Source organism: Lactuca serriola, chromosome 2 (assembly GCF_051521515.1).
Source record: "Lactuca serriola cultivar US96UC23 chromosome 2, Lser_US96UC23_V15, whole genome shotgun sequence".
Taxonomy (NCBI): Eukaryota; Viridiplantae; Streptophyta; class Magnoliopsida; order Asterales; family Asteraceae; genus Lactuca; species Lactuca serriola.
In genome coordinates, this window is record NC_136409.1 from 133,640,013 (window position 1) to 133,654,920 (window position 14,908).

At 37.7% G+C, this 14,908-nt stretch overlaps 1 protein-coding gene across 1 annotated transcript; it reads left to right on the forward strand.

Annotated features, from left to right (window-relative positions):
• Positions 1 to 3,899: 3,899 nt before the first annotated feature.
• LOC145090459 (uncharacterized) lies at positions 3,900 to 4,615 on the forward strand. Its single transcript, XM_079028656.1, has one exon. It carries the CDS (start codon positions 3,941 to 3,943, stop codon positions 4,442 to 4,444), a length of 504 nt encoding a protein of 167 aa, XP_078884782.1. The 5' UTR covers positions 3,900 to 3,940; the 3' UTR covers positions 4,445 to 4,615.
• The last annotated feature ends 10,293 nt before the right edge of the window (positions 4,616 to 14,908 follow it).

Below are 14,908 nucleotides of genomic sequence, written 5' to 3' on the forward strand. Positions count from 1 at the left end.
CTTCCATGCAAGTATCACAGAGAGAACTAGCATACCACATAACACGTAATGGGTCAGCATTGGTGCCTTCGACCCATGGATATAGTGAGAAGACTCACCCCGGACAGTAGAATCCCACATATAATCAGTAGCTGCAGATCCGCTAACATCCCTGCGCTATCAAAATAATATCACCCAATTAACAATTAGGGTCCACAACTAATCCAATAATTCGTTCGTGGGGTAAAAAAACCATTTTACCCCTCACTTAGTTTAGTCCAAGACTAAGGACCCAAACTTCATAACATAGAGGCCCACCAACCAATAATCATCCAAAGCCCATTTATGGCCCAATTTTCCGAATTGGGATGAAACCCTTACTTGGGCCATAACCTAAAGCCCACTACTTATCCCTAGTCCAAAACACACCTTCTCAGATGGCCCAAGAAAGCCCCAAGCAACCAGGCCTAAAAAGGTAGCCCAAACCGAAGCCTAAATACACAAACCCACTCAAACCAAGTACACGCGGCGTACAAGCATATACGCGCAATGTACTCGCCTGGAGGCTTGTATGTTGCGCGTACCTACTTGTACGCCCAACATACTCACTTAATCAGCCCCAACTTGATTTTCCCAGTTAGTCCATTAAGATGAAGCTCCACAACATAGATCTGCCCTTCTTGAGTTATACTAACACATAAAGTTGCCTACTTTATGTACATACATGCCTAAATGAAGCTCTTGAGCTAAAAAGGGACTTAATGGTTGACTTAACGCATACATGACACCATAAAACACATAAAGCTTGCACCTTTATGCCCACAGATACCAAAATGAACTTAGATTTGAATGGACAAACCCATAAGCAAACTAAATCATCCATAAACCCAAAAGAAGACCAAAACCACAATGAACTAGCCATGAAGAGATTTAATCACACATAAGTCAAGATGCAAACTTGTTACCTCACAAAGCATTCATACAAGGTGACGATTATGGATCTAAGGTCTTTCCACTAAGATGCAAACTTGTTACCTCAAAAAGCATTCAAACAACTTCAAGTTTCTCTTCTTTCCTTCCTAAGGGAAAAATGTGCACCAAAAACCTTCTAAAAGCTCAATAACACCATCAAGAGGCTACAAGATCGATCTAGGGTTTTTAGAGGGTGGGGGCTGACTTAGAAATGAAGGAAAGAGGCTAACATTATGCTTATATAGCACACAATCCTAAGAATTAGGGTTTTCTCATAACCTTCATACGCCCAGTGTACTCCTCATACGCCCACCATACGAGGTCTCGCACCTAGCTTCCAATCTCACACTTACACTGCGCGTCCCTCTAGCTACGCCTCGTGTAACCTCTCTTGCCTCGTTACGCCCTGTGTTGAATCATAAAAGTGATCCTCTTGAACTTCAGCTATCGCAGCCGACAAGCACCCGCAGTCAAGCTCCTTCATCAGCAACTGCATGAATCATAAAAAGTGACCCTCTTGAACTTCAGCTACCGCAGCCGACAAGCACCCACAGTCAAGCTCTTTCATCAGCAACCGCATCTGGAGTCTCTACCTACCGCAGTCACTCTTTATTATTTAGTTTATTTTGTGTTATTGTAATCCTCTCTATTGCCCAGTATGCCTTGCATGGCTACTCTTAGAGAGTGAATCTAATGTAACTCCTTGAGTCTCTATAAATAGAGCTCATTCTCTTGTATTCAAAAATATACAACATACACACATCTATTATTCTGAATACACATCTCTGAAGTTATCTTTTCTATCTTTCTTACTCACACTTCTTACTCTCACATAACCGATTACAATCTCTCTTCGGAGCAAGTCTTTTGAGACTTAATCACTAAGTTTGATCTCACTTATTAACTTGGCTTGAATGCATTCCTCGTTATGAATCAACTTATGTGTATACTTGATATAACAATTGTTGTCATTTCCATCTCTTTACTTTTCCGCAACTAACTCTCTAACCATCTAACTCTAAATATTATTGTTGAGCTTTTAGATCCTTCGAGATTAACTATTCCGTAATATACTTGTTCTAACCTTCGTTCAAGTGTGTCTCAAAGTTTTTCTCTCAACACCCTGCGTACTAGGGTTTTCCCCAAACCCTAAATCATCCGAAGACCATAACTTTCATGATACAACTTTGATTTCGACCATCCCTATATCCATGAAAAGGCATCGAAACGCTCTATACTATTATCAACTCATACCAGCCATAAGATATCCCGAACGAACATCCACTTTCCATAAAAGCCCAATCTATCAATTTACCGAAATGCCCTTTGACCCCAAAACTCAAACTGAATACCTGAGCATCCAAATTACATTATCCAACTCCAACGGGTTCCAAAACTCAATTTCTCAAGGATCCGAAGCCTGCTAATACCCAATCCATGATCACCATTCCCCACAATGAGAATGATTCGAAACAAGGCGTTACAGTCATACTTTTCTCCTAAGAAACCTGATTGAAACCGCAGATGGTATTGATTCACGTAGTGGGTGATCAAGAACCAAAGAAGGTAGCAGTGACTAGTTGTTCTTATTCATGTTAGGACTTTGCGCCAGAGCTTTTCACTGGAGAAGGAACACTTCCAATGGAGGGGCTTGGTTCAGGGAGGCGGTTCAAGTGGTTTAGGGTGACGGTTCACGAAGAGGAGAGGCGGATGGAGGTAGTTCATCCAAAAGAACATGCCTAAGAAAACTCAAAAGTCAAGATCCAAAAAAAACACGCATATAAGAATAACACACCATGGCGCAACATGAGCAACCATGGTTGGATATTTTAGACAGAAGTAGGATAATTTCTAGGATCGTGTTAGAAACAATTTTCGAAAACAATAATTACACCCTATTGGTTGTGGTTACATGAATACATGCGTGCGATAATCTCGGAAAATGAGAATTTGGATTGCAGGCAAAATCCAAGATCAAAACACAAAAATACCTTGCGATCATTTTATGTTTTTTTGAGACAATATTTCTGCAGAGTAACTTTATAGAAGAAGAAGATGATCATTGAAATCTTATATTATAAAGGCACCAAGAAGTTAAATTTCAATTATTTTTTGAGATAAAACTAAACCAGTTTCTAATAGTTGCAATAATTCGTTTTTTGCGGAGAATTTACTACCGGATGTATCCGTTATCTTGTAAGTGTGGCGGCCACCCTTGACCCCGCCTGCAGACCGATGGAAGTTACCCCTTAAAACCCCACCAAGGGTAGTGCCCTAAACCCCTCTTTTCCCAAATTCACCTTGACTTATCCAAAGTAAACCCTAACCTCCAAAACTCTTATTATAGCTAAAGCTAAACCCAGTTTCTCAAGTTAATCCAGACTATATTTAATAGATTGGTAACATTAAACTCACAAAAAATTAGGTACGCCTCACCTTATAGACTTGGGATCGATCTTAACATTACAGGGGGACATGTATTGCCGTCATCACACGCCTTTTGAAACACGTATAACATGAAATGACCTTTTTACTTTAAGACCATTTTTCTCATATTACACGCATCGTGTTGTACAATTTTACTTATTTTTTGTGGGGAATGAAGCACACTTATCTCTTCAAGTCTCTCCATGTTGCTTCACTCATATGGTGCACTATGCACTGTCGGACTCAATAGTATAACACTATAACTTTCTATCATGTTGGCACAATATATTTTTTCACTTTTTTTTTAAATCAGTCAACTCTTTGACATTCTGATATTTTAAAAAAGAATCGAACCCAGCTGTGATGACATACCTAGCTTTTTCGACAAAGTCTACGTATACAAAATTATTATATTGGTTACTAATGACGCGACACATCATATCGATTGGACTGTGACCAAACAGTGGCTGTCACATTAGCTTCTACCCCATCCGAGTAAATAAAATCACAATTAATAGACACGAAAATCTTCCATCAACTTGCTCAAAGTGAAGATTGAAGAATGCCTACTGTGAAGAGGAAACTCAGTCTCAACAATACCGCCGTCAGTGTCGGCTGCGGTAGCGCCTGCCGGAGAATAAACCTCTCCAAGATCTTCCATCGTAAACCCAACAAACACAAACACAGCCGTTACTATTCCGACGTAGACCGTCACCACCACCACCATAGCTCCTCCTCAGTCTCAGCCTCCACCTCATGGAGCACAACCACCAACACCACCACTGCTACATTATCGCCAAATGCCTCAGACACAGCAACTCATGACTCCAATGTCGTGCAAGGGTTTGGGTGGCTCAGCGGCAACAGCCTAGCCGTGGAGAAAGATTCTAACGATCCCTATGTCGATTTCAGGGAATCAATGTTGCAGATGATAAGGGAGAAGGAGATATATGGGAAAGATGATCTCCGGGAGCTTCTTAACTGTTTCTTGCAGTTGAATTCTCCCTACTACCATGGAATCATCGTCAGAGCTTTCACTGAAATCTGGAACAGCCTTTCGGTTTAATATGCAAGTGCACTACTTATATATATATGTAGCTAGCTCAATAAGTTTCCCAATTTGTTATTTAGTTATCTATAATGGTGTTTTGTAGTAGTTGTAGAACTACATTTTCTTTAAATCGTTAACTGTAATTGTTAAGAAGCATGCTAATATTATATATTAACTGTATAATAAGTAATGTCGGGTCTTGGTGATTGTCGATTTTCATCGATAACAAGCACTTCAAAACTAATGTTTATGGCTTCGATCGAACTTTGCGAATTTAAGTAGTTCTTAATTAGTATAAACTTCTTTTAAAAAAATTGTAAATCATATAAAATTGCGTGGCCAATGGCCATGCATGTTTATATATGTAAGTGTTGCCTTAATTAATCTTTGCTTGACATAACGGAATGAAATATATCGCCTAAAGAAGCACAAAGATCGTGATAAAGATCAATTATTTTAATGGTTAGATTAAACCATTGATAGCAAGATTTGTCGAAGTGATATTTTTTTTTATATTATTTGAGGATCGTTGATGAATAAACACTTTTGGATTGGCTCTCCAGAAGACAGAACTCCAAAGGCAGTGGAGTGGGTAGTCACATTTGGATTGGGTACTCGTGGGAAGAAAAAGATACATCAAAAAAGTAGAGTAAAACTGTGATAGATCTTTATAGGGGAGCTGTTTGCAGAAAAGCATAGCGTAGAGCAGTGAATAACATATTTATAGTAAAAAAAAGTTGAAAGAATTTAAGAAACACAACATTATGTACGCACGAATCAAAACTCATTACTGAATTGTATACAGTTCCTTGAATGAAAACCTAGAAAAAGTTATATTTTCCACTTATGTGAGACTTTCAGTTGATGCAACCACATGGTGCTTAAAATGTCATTAAAGAAACATGAATAATGTAATATGATTCAAATAATTAAAATTTTGGATGAAAGTTCAAGTTATTAAAGAGGATGGGCCCTTGGTGATGAATTGATGTATAGCAAAGGATCAGTGACTTAGTGTGTGGGTGGAAAAATATAGGCATTGGGATTTGAGAGTTTTAATAAGAAACAAATGTGTAAGTTAGTGGGGTTTCATATCAACTTTAATGATACTATTTCTTTTAAATAAGTTGATGATAACATTTTCCAACACAGTGTGTCGTCTAGCTCCAATGGCCTTCTTTCTTTCATCATTTCTTCTAAACTAAAGTTAATGCACTTTTATTGCTATAGCCTCTTGCGTGCCCTCCAACTCATACCGATGGTAAGAGACATTTATTACTAATGGATCTTTAATATGTTCGCTAGTTTCAAAGTACTAGATCGAAGACACTAGTATAAACGACAAATATTAGTGACAAATATGTTGAAAAATATACTATATGAAAATCACCAATGAAGTTCTAAGAGATTAGAAATGGACCATGAACTTTCATTGGGAAATCCTGTTGGACCATCACAGAAGCTGAGTCCCAGGTAGTATCTTAGGTTTAAAGTGGAGCAAAATATGTCAAATCATTCTCAATTTGAAAATCGTACCCGATATGGAAATGTGGAGTGACAATGTTGTTACATGCAACTTTTATAGCCACAAATGCGCAGATGATATTGTTGCCTAATACTAGCACTCGCATCTGGAGGATTCTTTTATCAGCTACAATAGAAATCTTATATCAACTAGCTTCTTAATTTCTTAGATAGCATCCACATATCTTTTTGTCCAGGTGGATTCTTTTTTAGCATGGGAAATAGCCAATCAATGAAACTTGAAAGCTTGAGCAAAAAATCTGACATGTACTAACAATTCCTAAGACTAGAGGGAGTCGCTCGGCAAAGTGGCTCGCTAAGCAATTGGAACACCGCCCTCTAGCACTAGTTAGGCGGCTCGCTAGAAGATGATCGCTACGGGCTTGGCGAGAGGAAAGAGAAAGAATTACTTTCATGTGATTAGTTGCTAGGCCTTTGACTGGATCCAACATGTTCCAAACAAAATTTGTCATATTTTATGTAAAAACATGTTTTTACCTTAAAATCCAAAATTTCAAAATTTGAACATTTTTAACATTTCACAACACAAACTATCATTCTTTCTCTCCCAATTTGGTCATCTCCTTTAAAAAAATGTCAGTCTTCGTCATCGTCGTCGTCGTCGTCATCATCATCATCATCATCATCATCATCATCATCATCATCATCATCATCATCATCATCATCATCGGACGATGTTTTTGATAGCATAATACAGTCAGTCATATCCATACGTAATAGGCTAGAACAACATCTTAACAACCCTAAATCGAGCAACGCGCAACGTAAACAAAAAATATATATACAAAGACAGCGTGCAGTAGCTCACTTACGTCTCATGAATGGTTATTTTGATGACCATGCTCTCTTTCAATGATATTATATACGCTGATGTTTCCGAATGCATAAAGATTTGTTTCTGCATATTGTTGAAGGTGTGAGTTCAATGTCTGAGTATATGCGGCAATGCCTGGACGCAAGAGGTACATTAGGCTTTAATCATATTCAAAAATGTATTGTTGTATTTCGTATGTTAGCATATGAAACCCCCCTGATGCACTAGACGAGAGTTTTAGGATGTTTGCACGTACTACTCGAGAAAGTCTTTACGAATTTTGCAGATTTTTCATGTCTTCGTGCAGTCCACGATATTTATGTCATCCTACTTCTAGTGACATGCAAAAGTTGTCTGCTCATCATGCGAATGTGCATGGTTTACCTGAGATGTTAGAAGTTCAGATTGCATGCATTGGAGATGGAATTTGAATCCTGGCGCATATCATGGACAATACACAAAGGACAATTATCATTATCTTACGGTCGTACTTGAGCCTCACATGATTTGTGGTTTTGGCATACCTTTTTTGGTAGTTTCAGTTCGCTTAATGACATTAATATTCTCAATAATTCACCAATATTCAACAAGGTGTATGATGGTACTGCACCAGATTCGTCATTTGTACTCCGAGGTACAAAATACAAATTTGGGTACTAGCTTGTCGATGGGATCTATCCTGACCTTTCTGTTTTTGTTAAAACTTTGTTATGTTTGGATGACCCTCAAAGGTCCAGATTTAAGAGTCCAATAAAAAATGAGAAACGATATCGAACAAGTGTTTGGATCACTTAAAAAGCGTTGGCAGATAATTACCAAAGAATCTTTATTTCATGATGTTTCTACTATGACATAGGTGACGTATACGTCTATCATATTGCATAACATGATACTAGAACATGAAGGAAACACGATATGTATGTACGACCAGAATGAAATCATCCCCGAGACAGAAGCACTTGAATTTGGTGGTCAAGAATAGATATGGAAAATGAGGATAGCCAACAATGCAATAATCCATGCCGATCTTCGCCGTCATTTGACCGATCGTTTTTTAACGATGGACAATCTTAATCTTAATATACCACCGGAAGACGAATTGGAAGACCATTTTTCAGAGGAAGTCTCGTTGCTTTAGTGTGGTTTTATGAAGTGTGCTTTTATGTATTAAGTCGTGTTTATAAATATTAAGTCATGTTTCTAGGTATTAAGTCGTGGTTTGAATTATTAACTCGTGATTCAAGGTATTTTAAGTTTTAATTTATTGTAACTTTTTTAATTTAGTATTCAGTGTTTGTACTTCAAAAAAAAATAATTTATTTGATATTAATTGTTTGTGGGTTAAAAAAAAATATAATTTATTTAATATTAATTGTTTGTGTTTTAAAAAATATAATTTAATTAAATATGAAAAAGAATAAAAAATAGAGTGACAAGAGTGATGTCACTCCCTATAAAATGCTAAGAATAAGGTGCTAGCGATGTGATAGACAAAAAAATGACATCGCAGTCAAAAAAGTCATGTGGCAAGGTGCTAGCACTATTACAAAACTGGGTTATTTAGTTGGTTTTTAGATCATGAGTGTACTTGGTTTTCATATTTCTCATCACTAAATGTCATAAAGTAATTCAAATGATTGTTTCTATGATATTTTACTGAAAATTAGTCACCATTGCAAATCAGACTTCAAACATTAACATCGGTTTTACATAAAAAAAAGTGACAAGTCGTGCGACGACTGAAAAAGGTGCCAAATGTTACCTTTAGTAATAGGTTTTGATATTTTATATGTACATTTACCTTGTATTGGTTATTAAGCGAGACATGTGGTGTAGAAGTTTCATTTTAAGTGACTAAATCTTATATTGAAGTTTCTAACATGAAAAAACACGTGACAAGCCGTGTAACGGTGGCCAAATGTCATCTGTTATAACCAGTTTTTTTATTTGATATGTACCTTTGTTAGGACATGATTTGTGGTTTATATTTTAGTTTTGATAATTTTTAGAGTTCTCGGTCTAGGACCGAAAACACCATGATTTAGGTGGTGTTTGGACCGAAGTCACCATGTGATTTCAGTGGGTTTAATGATGATTTCGGTTGGGTTTTGGGTTGGGCCTTTGTAATTAGGTCTAGGTATATATAGTGTTATTCCATCCGTGTAAGAGGTTGGTTATTCTGAGAAGCTGATTTTGAGTTTAGAGATATAGAGAGAACCGAGAAAAATAGAGATCTTATGTACTAGACTATTGATCAACATAGTGTGCATTGTAGATTTGATAATTGTGTTCCTAATTCACTATAACTGTTTTGAGTTAAAGATTGGGATTCCGCACCAATTCTAGTGACTTTGATTGATATATTAGATTGGGTTTTACAGTTGGTATCAGAGCAAGGATTGATATCAATCGAATTGGCTAAATAGTAAACATTTCTTTGAATTTTTCTTGGTGTTTTTAAGTTCTTTTTGACAAAAATTGTTGATGCTGTTCTTCGTGTTCTTCACTTTATTGGAGACTTTGATCGAAATTGGTTTTGATAAGTTACCAATTTCGTGTTTCCGATATTTTTGGATAGGTATGGACGTTTTGGCGGCAAGCTTAAGTTCTCGACTAGGTTTCAGGTGATTTCGGCAACTACTGGAGTTCTCGGTCAGCAATTAGATCAAACTTCTATTGTTCGGTCTGACTTTGTGTTCGGTCAACGATCTCGATCAAAACAGGGTCTTCGGTCAACGATCTCGGCCAACAAGTTTTCAATTAACAATCTTGACTTTTTGAATTTTCGGTCAACTCTAGTAGTTTTCGGTTAAAGCATATACTTTTCGGCTTACAATGGACTCATACAACACCTCTCTTTCTACAATGCAAAGTGATCTTGATTCAGTTATGGGGACAACAAATTGAATTCTCGGTTGCTAACTGCTGATGGATTTCCTGAGTGGAAATTCAGATTTGAGAAGTATGTTAAGATGAAGGATAGCAAAGTGTAGAGAAGTTTCCTGAGAGGTCCATTCAAGATCACAACCACCTTGGATGATGAAGCTAAAAATGTGGTTGACAAGCCAATCGAAGATTACACCAATAAGGACTTCGACAAAATTGAAGATGACGAGAAAGCATTGGCTATTCTTACCATGGCTTTGTCACCTAATATTGCTCAAGGTTTCCGAGAGTATAAATATGCTAAGGCTCTGTGGGAAGCCCTGATTGAGGTGTATGAAGGAATGAGGATATGAAGCAAAGCACATAAGATTTGCTTCGTCAGAGATTCAACATGTTTAATCATGTTCTTGGAAAGACTCTGGAAGTCCAATTGTAGCATTTTATTACTCTCAACACAGAAATGAGCACTGCTGAAATTATGTTGTCTTGCTCTGAGATAAATAAGAAGTTGATCAATTCACTTCCCATAAATTGGGATATGAATGTGTCTGTGGTTAAGAAGACAGAGGGCCTGAGCAAGCCCACTCTTGCCGAAGTGGTGGCTATAATGTGACATGGATGACAAGCAAAGAGAAATTAATCATATCAATTCCTACTTAACTGCAAGCTTAGGAGCATCCACTAACAATGCATTTTCAACTGTTCCATCGCATCATGCTCCTCCATACTTTGGTCTACCAAGGATATCTCCCAACTCCTCTGCGTCCGGTTCCACCTCCAAATCCACCCTGCAGACTCCAGTTGCTTCCAAAGGAGTTGAAGAAAGCAGGGCTACGATGGCTGGATTCATAAACTACTAAAATGCCTTTGTTGCTAGTGAATTAGTTCCTCCAATCATAATTGGAGAACTCGATCAGATTCACCCTGAGGATGTTGAAGAGATGGACATATCATGGAAAATTGCTATGGCGGTGTGTGAATGTGGATAAGAAAGTGGGATTCAACAAGAGCAAGTTGCGGTGTTACAACTGCCATGAGGCAGGCCAGTTTGCTCGTGAGTACACTAAGCCAAGAGTGGAAAATAATGCTAAGAGGGCTTTTGTTCAAACTAGAAACAACAATGAAGCGCCTCTGAATAATGAGAATGCTATGGTGCACATCAATTTTCGTGGGAAGATCAAATGCAGGCTCTCAATATTACTGAAGATGGAAGAGCTAATCTTGCCCAGATTGAAGATGGTGAGGATGTTGATATGGCTGAGGAGAAGATGATGGAGTTGCAGTTTGCTTTCATGGTCTCCACCACTCCTACCACTAAATAGATTAGTGAAGTTTCATGCTCTAAATCTTGCGTAGATAAGGTTAATAAATATCGTAAGCATAATGAGTTATTAGTTAGAGAGGTTTTCAATCTTAAAAATAAAATCTATGAAATTAAGAAAGTAAACAGGCCTCTTAAAGAAAACCTAGATGCTCAAAATAAATATTTAATTAGTATTAGGGAGGAATATAGAACCAAATGTGTTCATCATCGTTATGCTCAAGAGGAAATTGCTAAATTAACTGCCGAACTTGATGCTTTAAAAGCTAAATTTAAAGATGTTGAATTTAACTTTAAGAAATTTGATGTGTCTAGTGGGATAGTTGAATCTATGATAGAAAAACAATTGAAATGGAAAGATAACTAGAAAAATGGCTTAGGGTTTTATAGTGTTCCACCTCCTTTTAATGATAATTATGTTTCTACCTCTGAGACCATAGAAATAGAAAGACCTACTCAATATGGCCAGCCCCCTGTATCAAATTCAGTTAAGACTGAACAACCTGACTCCACTAAAGGTGTTCAGGTGAACGATACTGACGTCTCTACCTCATGTGCAGATCAAGTATTAATGGAAGATGAGGAAAAGGAGGACTTTAATAATGCTAGCTCTATTCAAAACATTTCAAAGACTAACGTTTGTTTTTCTTCGGTTTCAAATAACTGTGTGAACAAAGATATTAAAACTACTATTTTGGATTCTTTTGAAAATTATGGTGATGTTGCTTTTAATTTAAATTCAAACAGTCCTGTTTTTGAAAAATTTAAGTCACATAAAGTTGTGAAAGAGTCTGATAAATGTAAATGTGTGTGTCGAAATTCTTTGAAACAAGACTCTTTTGGGCCAGGACCAAGCTCCAATACACAGTTTCTTGAAAAGCCAGACTTTTTAATTGTGGGACTCCAGGTCACATTGTTAGAAACTGTCCACATCATTCACATGCTCTCTTCTCTGAATTCGGATGGAAGAACGTGCCGAGGGGGAGATCTTACAAAAGAAATCCTTTGAGGTCACGTTCCCGTAATAACAATTGGAATGATGACAAGGCCAAGAATCAGGCCTTCAAGGACAAAACAAAAACTGACTCGAGAGATGGCTCAACCAAACCAAATCAGGTAAGGTCAAAGTCATCTCAAGGGTTGTCCTCTAGCTCACACTTACAATACAAGCCTAAATCGAAAGGCAGTCCCACTTTAAAGCAAGTGAAAACGGTGCCATTCGGTCCAACAAGAAAGTACAGAAACCAAATTACCAATGGGTACCCATAGTCCTTTCTTCTAAATCATCAACTGGTCCAAAAAGGTCTGCTGATTCTTTGAACTCATTATTTGATAAACAAGATATAATATGGGAAAGAGCATCCCAATTTGATAGAAATGGTCAATCCAGTTTTAAGATGGATTGGGTTCCCAAAACTAATCCCGCAACATGTGCATGAAAAACTATGGAGGAATATCATCAGACCTTGGTATGTTGATAGTGGTTGTTACAGGCACATGACAGGAGACATATAACAACTGCACGACATTAAAAACATTAACGGTGGTTATGTTTACTTTGCGGGAGGAGAAAAGGGAAATATCACTCAAATAAGGACCGTTACAAATGGTGTGTTGAACTTTGAACACGTCAACTTTGTTCCTGAATTGAAACTTAGTTTGTTGAGTGTCTCTCAAATCTACGATAGAGATTTTTCAACTCATTTCACTAGGAAGGAGTGCTTAATTCTAAAGCCTGGTATCATCATACTAGAAGAATGGATCTTGGTGAGATCAGAACGTCAAAACAACGCCTATATCATCGACATCAATAACAAAATCCCAGGGAACGTTACTTGCCTGTTCTCCAAGACTTCTGAACAGAATGCTATACTCTGGCATCGTCGCTTAGGTCACACAAATGCAAAGAATCTAAATCGTCTTGCTAAAATGATCTTATTTGAGGGTTTCCTATTAAAGATTTTGTCACCATCGAGAAGTGTGTGGCCTGTGCGTAGGGAAAGCATCATCGAAAACCGCACAAGCCTAAACTGGTCAACTCAATTGATACACTTCTTTAATTGCTTCATATGGATCTCTTTGGACCTGTCAATGTTTTGAGCATCAACAAAAGCTCGTACTGTCTGATTATAATAGATGATTACTCATGTTTTACCTGGGTATTCTTTCTGAAGAATAATAGTGAGAAAGTAGAGATGATCAAAAGGTTCATCGTCCTGATTAAGAATCAGACCATTGAGAAGGTGAAAGGCATCCAATGTGACAATGGGATAAAATTCAAGAGTGCTATTCTAGACCATTTATGTGCTGAAAAAGGGATACAACGCCAATACAGTGCTACTCGCACACCTCAACAAAACGGTGTTGTTGAGAGAAGGAATAGAACCTTAATTGACACTGCTAGAAAAATTTTGTGTGACTCAAAATTATCGGTGTTCTTCTGGGCCGAGGCTATGAATACAGGATGTTATGTTTAGAATCGGATTCTAATAAAAAAACATCAAATGAAGACTCCATATGAAATCCTCTACGGTGACAAACCAAGTGTTGCTTATTTCCGCACTTTTGGATACCTATGCACTCTTCTTCATCTCGAAGCCACTCCAAAGTTCAATTCAAAGGCTGATGATTGCTACTTCGTCGGGTATGCTAGATGCACTGCTTATCGGGTCTACAATAAAGCTACCAAGTAGATCACGGAGTCCTTTGATTTCCGTTGGCTAGAAGAAAACGAGACAAATGCTCGAGTCAACCCTGATTGGTTATTTGATTATGCTGAATTGTTTAAACCATTTTATGTGTTTTCTGATAATGTTTTAGGTTCCCATCCAAACTCATGTGGATCAAGTAGGGATGATGAAGAAGTAATCATTGCTAAGCCTATCAAGTCATTGATACAGAAGGATGAAAATATAATATTGAATGATGGGACTCCGGATCCTATACTAGTAAATGATGACACACCTGCTGAATCTCCGGAAAAGGCTGATGATTCACTGGTTGTGGAAGAAAATGTCGCCTCTATTGAAAATGTCACCTCTGACTCTACATAAACTTTTGATTCTAATTTCATGGATTTTCTCTTTCCTAAAAGAATTCCTGATGAGTATGTGGCGAGTACTTATTATGACTTTCGATCATCTGATAGAAGTGATTTAGCCACTGGCAGCGTAGAGAACATCATGAATCTTCCAGTCTTTTCAAAAGCAGTGGATCATGAGATTTCTTTAAGAGTTTAGCGCAACCATCCCATCGAAAATGTTATAGGTTCCCTGGAAGATAGAGTCAAAACCAGAAGCCAGAGTGGATATGATAACGAATGCCTATATCCGTGCTTCATATCCCAAATCGAGTCAAAGAACGTTGAGATGGCTCTTAATGAACCAAGTTGGGTGGATACAATTCATCAAGAGCGTAATCAATTTGAGAAGTTGAAGGTTTGGCAACTGGTAGAACTTCCTGAAGGAAAGAAGTCCCTTGACACAAGATGTTTTTTTCGCAATAAGCAAGATGATAGTGGGGTGATTGTGCAAAAAAAAGGCGCGTTTGGTTGTTCGTGGTTTTGGGCGGATAGAAGGTCTTGATTATACAGAGGTATATGCTCCCGTGGCTTGACTAGAAGCAATTCGTATCTTCTTAGCATATGCATCCTATATGGGTTTTAGTGTATATAAAATGGATGTCAAAACTGCCTTCTTATACGGAGAAGTAAAGGAGGAAATCTAGGTTGATTAACCACCAAGTTTTGTCAACTCAAAATTTCCAAATCATGTGTACAAGCTGGATAAGGCACTTTACGGTCTTCATCAATCCCCTCGAGCTTGGTACGCCACTTTGACCGAACATCTTTTAACTCATGGGTACACAAGAGACACGATTGATCAGACGCTGTTCATCAAAAGAGTGAAGGAGG

Excerpts from the sequence above, each read along its gene's own strand:
- LOC145090459 (XM_079028656.1), top strand. The coding sequence starts at position 3,941 with ATGCCTACTGTGAAGAGGAAACTCAGTCTCAACAATACCGCCGTCAGT.